At 45.1% G+C, this 5,992-nt stretch overlaps 1 protein-coding gene across 1 annotated transcript; it reads right to left on the reverse strand.

Annotated features, from left to right (window-relative positions):
• Window positions 1–325: 325 nt before the first annotated feature.
• LOC103040010 (transmembrane protein 121) lies at window positions 326–4,120 on the reverse strand. The gene is made up of 2 exons (XM_007247602.4): window positions 3,767–4,120; window positions 326–3,123 (listed from the first exon to the last, which is right to left on the reverse strand). Exon 2 carries the CDS (start codon window positions 2,944–2,946, stop codon window positions 1,996–1,998), a length of 951 nt encoding a protein of 316 aa, XP_007247664.2. The 5' UTR covers window positions 2,947–3,123; window positions 3,767–4,120; the 3' UTR covers window positions 326–1,995.
• Window positions 4,121–5,992: the final 1,872 nt, after the last annotated feature.

The raw sequence follows: 5,992 nt of genomic DNA on the forward strand, positions 1-5,992 counted from the left end.
GCATATACATATACAATACTTTATATAAAAAATAAAACACATAAAAAGACAGGATCACTTGTTTCTCAGCTCAGTTTTTTTTTTCAGATTTCCGTTAATTAAATGAACACTGATGTAGATTCTGATGGAGTGCAGACTGAAGAAATCCGCACTGAAGACATAAAATATCACAACACAGTCGGTTTCAGCATCATTACACCCTTCAAAAATATATGTTTAGAAATTCTTATTTTTTGTAATGTTTTTTTGTAAAAATACACAATGGAATCTTTTTTTAACGTGCAATATCCCCCTACCTCCCCTAGTCCCACCCCCAAGTCCCTCCCCCGCTCACCGATTCTGATCAAAATACACGTCATAAAATTTGCTTTAACTTCACTTTTAACTTCAACTTGCTGATTGAACACATTCCTACTATTTCCATTAAAGACAGTGTCTAATTCACTTGTTCACCTTTAGCACTTTCACACAAATGCAGCTGGCTCCAGGGCTGGTTCAGAGCTGTGCTTTCTTACATACAAGCTACAGCTGTTTACTGCACAAGCTGGATAAGACTTTTTCCAAATCATCTCAAGACCAGCAGGTGCTGGAGGCTGGTTTTAGATAGACTAAGGGCGTTTTCACACTATTATTTTTGACCTTATGTTCAGTAGAGTTCAGTTGATTAAGCTGGTAAGCTGCTTTCAATCCTGGGATTGGTTTAGAGTACTTGACCGCTCTTATTAAATTGGTGGTCTGGGCTTGGTTTTGTTGGTTCACTGCATGTATGGAAGCTATCTGCTCCCAGTGCTGCGTGTAGGGTCAACATATGGCGTTACCTCCCTTTCCATCAGAATATCCTAATAAAGCTCACACTGTGATATGACACAGGAGTGAGGGTACTGTATTAAGCTGTAATAAGTGTGAGTGCAGGTACTCACAGCAAGGTGATAAATGATCATCTCGATCTGGCCTGCATGGACAAAAATCTTCTTATACCAAAACAGCTGTTGGTTTGAATGAGCTCCTGCATGGTGGAATGTCATAGACACCAAAGGCTCTGTTTTTCACTGCTCACTGCTGAGTGTTTTTATCCAAGTAAAATAACAACTGAAGCATTTGCGATCCCCTATGAAAACAAACCCAGGATCAACCCTTGTCATCTTTACAAGTGTGAAAATGCCCCAAACCAATGGTTCCCAACAATGATCTTGGAGGATCCTGTTTCTTGTTAACTTAATCAGCTCATCAACACTTCCTCCTTTCCTGATAAAGTGGTGTGTTGGGAGAAGCCACCTAAAACCAGATAAGTTTTGTCAGGAATCCTCAAAGACTAGGTTTGGGAACCACTGGTCTAAGCTGGTCAAAGTAATTGAAGAGCTGGTCATCCGGCAGAAAGCATACCCTTTGCTCTTTGCTGGTAAGTAGACTGGATATATTAGATGATGAGTTTTGCTTGTGACCATAAAAAAAAGCTCGTCAAGCTGCTTAACCAGAGCAAAAGATGGCGCCACCACAGGGCTACCTGATGTTCAGCAGCATTCAGTGCAAAATGCAGGACTCTTTGTGAGAGAGGACAGCAATAGTACTTTATATTGACCCTAAAGGCAGTCCTGTGTATAGATGCACACTTTCTTCACAACCAGGTTTAGTGGTACCATTAATGTTAAGAGCCAGATCCAATGCTTTCTGTATACTGTAAGTGGGGGCTCGTCCGAGATTTGAACCTGTGACACACTTATTGAGTTTTTCCACAATTTTGGCACTGATATGACATTCAGATATCTAAATACTAACTAAAATACTTTTACTGTTTAGTTAGTGAATTCTCTTTCATGGTCAGAAGATTTCTCTGGCTGTTGGGTTCCCATCCCAGCAGCAGCAACACAGTCCTAACCCTGTCATTTTACTCTTCATCAGAATCAAAAATCTCCAAAAAGCACACATTTTCTAAAACATGCCCATTTTTACTAGTCCAGTAGTTCCTGTGTGTGTTTGTGTGTGTGTGTTTGTTTGTCATGTGTGTTCACATGTTGTGAGTTCAGGCAGTGGCGGCTGCTCTTGGGTCTGTGTTATCGGTTGTGTGTTAGTGGCTCTGCTCGGGGGCACCGAGTTTTTCTGCAGTTCCATTCCAAAAGATGGAGGGGCGCTCTGGAGCTGTCTCTGATACTGTACAAAGCTGCATGTCTTCAGAATGATGGCCAGGATGTTCTTTCCCATCAGAATCCCAGACACCCTGTTGTCTTTGTAAAGGAGCATGTTCCCCCCGCGTATGAAGAGCGTGACAACGTTGATGGTGACCAGGCTGAGGATGGGGTACAGCATCATCTTGTGGGGGCTGATGTTGACTCCCTGCATGCTGATCTCGCTCAGAGACACGCACGGCAAGACCAGCAGCAAGATGTAGCAATAGAAGAACATCAACCCTTCTGCCCAAAGCGGCAGACCCTTCTTCTGTGGCTCCCACAGGTTGGCCTGGATGTCTAGGACATCCAGCAGGTCCACCACCACCCAGAAGAGGCGGTTTCTGATTTCCTCCTTTTTCTTAAAAGCCCTCACATACTCCATGTGGTCAATGGCCACCAGGATGACGAACAGGACAGGGATGCAGACAGACAAAAGCAAGGTCAAAGCCTTCCGAGCCAAAGCATCCAGACTCTTGCGGTCTGCCTTGTAGTTCTGGTACACAAAGTACACCTTAATCTCCAGAACGAAGATGTACAGGAACCAGAGGATCATTGCGTAGCCTCTTTTCGCTGTCCGTACCTCAGCTCCCACCCACACGGCCACGTAGCGCAGCACTATCATGAAGCACAGGTCCCCCACCGTCACCATGATGCAGATGCCCACCTTCCGTGGGCCGTGGTTCTGCTCCACCAAGTAGGCGTCCATCAGTGCCATGCTGCTCATGATGATGATGGTGGAGAGGCACACGTGCGGCTTGTTGGTAGGAGGGGGTGGGACCATCCTGCCTGCCCCTGATCAGCTGTTTTAGGGGTGCTCCTCTTGATCGATTAGATGAGATTAGACGTCTGTAACGAACCACATGGCCAACTCCGCTGCCCAGGAATTACCAACTGAGCTCAGATCTGACTCAGATCACCTGGATGGAGACGCTGAAGAAGTCTGGGGGGCCTGGGGCATCTAGGAAAACACAGAAAGCAGTGAAATAGCCTGCAGGCAAGAGGAATGCAAAAGAAAAGGGTTGGAATTAGCTGTGGAAAATGATGAAATCAGCATGAATGTGGTGAAATGACCTGATTAAAAAGAAAAATGAAGCAAGGCCTCCTTTTTAAAAAGACATAGGGTTCTTCTGGGCTTCTTTAGCAAAGGCACTTGTTCAAAACCCAAGCCACCCCCCCCCCATCAAAAAAAAAAACACATTGAAATGCAAAAGTGGTTCCTTTCTTTGTACTATAAGAACTCTTTTTAGTACTATTATGTAGAACTCTTTCTGTTTAGCGTAAACAAATGATTAACCTGTAAAGGCAAAACCTGAAGGGAATTATATAAAGCAGGATCCATATTGTCCATATCTGTTTCTAAAACAGTATTGCAGTACTATTACTATACTAGTAGTAGGATTTATTGCTATCATTAATAATAATAATATTAATTAGGTAATCCAAAGGAACACTTATCTTAAAGCACTGAACGCTTTCACACTCCAAACCCAGAGAAATCCTAAGAGCCCCAACATCGAAAACATCTTTTCAGAACTGGTTCAGAAATTCACAGCACAGATTCAAGAGGAACTGGAGGGACCGGAGGAGTTAAAGTGACTTACTTTCCCCTGGATTTCCATTCCTTCATTCTGGCACTGGAGATGAGAAAGCTCTGAGAAAAAGAACCCAGTGCAGAAATCCATGACTGAGAGCGAGGCAGAACTGAGAACAAAGATCCTCTAAGATTCTAGCGATTAATCCAGAGCGCTCTTCTTCCAGACAGGCGTAAAAAAGGACACAATTCCAAAAATATCTCCCAGATAATCCACTGCAAGTTTGTTCGAGTGAGCAGAGAGAGAGAGAAAGAGAGAAAGAGAGAGAGAGAGAGCAGGATCTGTCCTCCTCTCCCGGCCGCTGCTGTGTTTCAGCAGAAGAGAGAAACTCGGTGCAGTGACACGAATCAAACTTCAGCTGAATCCCCCCGGATACCCCCCTAATATTCCCCCCAATACCCCCTCACACCTCTCACCTCCTTCAAAATGGAGAGGAGGAAGAACCACAGGGATACGGTGATAGTGTGTGTGTGTGTGTGTATGCGCGAGAGCGAGTGTGTGCTTGATCCGGCGGTGAATGCAGATGCAGGTGTCTGAGCTATGTGTAAGTGTGTGTGTGTGTGTGTGAAGCTGCTGTCCGTCTCTCTAGCTGCGGATGACTGGAGCTGTGCAGCTCGAATCAGCAGGGAGAGAGAGAGACGAGGAGGAGGGAGAGGAGGAGGTAGAGAGAGAGGAGGAGGAGGAGAAAGAGAGAATGAGGGAGAGGAGGAAGAGAGGGAGAGAGAGAGAGAGAGAGAGAGAGAGGGACACGATTAGACTGTGTGTAGCTCTGGAGGAGCCACCAGCTCACAATAAATCCCCATCCCCCCGTCCCTCTCTCTCCCCCTCACATCTCTCTCTCTCTCTCTCTCTCTCTTATCTCTCTCTGTCTTTTTTCACTCATCTTTTCTTAGTCTCCTGTTTTTCTTGATCTCTCGCTTGCTCTTGGTGTAAAAGTGTGGAGTCGGTCCGTAGGCTAACCGGAGAGAAAAGGTGGAAGTGAGAGAAACAGACAGACAGACAGACAGAAAAACAGAGAGAAAAGAAGAGAGACAGAGAGAGAGAGAGAGAGAGAGACAGAGGGATTGTCAATGCAGGAGGGAAAGAGGGATTGGGAAGGAACACACACACACACTATGCCCTCTCTTCCACCTTCAGAGGGTTTGTCTAATTTTGTGTGACTGGACTGGAGTGATTCTAGCAGAGAAAGAGAGAGAGAGAGAGAGAGAGAGAGAGAGAGAGAGAGATTGCCACCAGTAATGGAGGCATCTTATTGATCTTGTGACAGAGTCAGAATACAGAGAAAGAGAGAGAGAGAGAGAGAGAGAGAGAGAGAGAGAGGTACAACTGAATGGAAAGAGTGAGAAAGTGTGTGAGAGAGAGAGAATGAGCAAGTGAGCATCCTCTGTTGTGTAAAAATAGAAGACTGACGGTGAAGGATTCAAGGTAACAACAGTGAACTTCCCTCATCCATCGCGACAGGTAACATCAGCTAAAGCCAGAACTGTAGTGTTACAGCGTGTCCACCAGAACCACAGTGCTCTGTCTTAGAAAGCTAGGTCAAGGTCTCCAGTTTGGGAACATAGATGAGTTTTTCCTTAGTTAAGGGAGATCTGTGGCTTTGGACATTGACGGTCTCTGGCTTAAAGTTAGGTGTGAGTCTCTGGCTTGGGAATTTAGGTAGGTGGTATGGTTTGGGAAGTTAGGTGATGGTCTCTGGCTTGGGAATTTAGGCTTGTGAAGTTAGGTGAGGGTCTCTGGCTTGGGAATTTAGGTAAGTGGTATGGTTTGGGAAGTTAGGTGAGGGTCTCTGGTTTGGGAAGTTACGTGAGAATCTCTGGCTTGGGAATTTAGGTAAGTGGTATGGTTTGGGAAGTTAGGTGAGGGTCTCTGGTTTGTAAAGTTAGGTGAAGGTCTCTGGTTTGTAAAGTTAGGCGAGGGTCTTTGGCTTGGAAATTTAGGTAAGTGGTATGGTTTGGGAAGTTAGGTGAGGGTCTCTGGTTTGTAAAGTTAGGTGAGGGTCTCTGGCTTGGGAATTTAGGTAAGTGGTATGGCTTGGGAAGTTAGGTGAGGGTCTCTGGCTTGGGAATTTAGGTAAGTGGTATGGCAAGAATGGCTTGGGAAGTTTGGCGAGGCCCATAGCTTGGGAAGTTAAGTGAGACACTGAATTGGAAAAAAAAAAAAAGTTTCTAACTTGTGCTTGGGAATTCAATTTAAGGTGTTTGACTTGAGAAGGAGGTCTATGGCTTGGGAACA

The sequence above is a fragment of the Astyanax mexicanus genome, chromosome 7, assembly GCF_023375975.1.
Source record: "Astyanax mexicanus isolate ESR-SI-001 chromosome 7, AstMex3_surface, whole genome shotgun sequence".
Lineage (NCBI taxonomy): Eukaryota > Metazoa > Chordata > Actinopteri > Characiformes > Acestrorhamphidae > Astyanax > Astyanax mexicanus.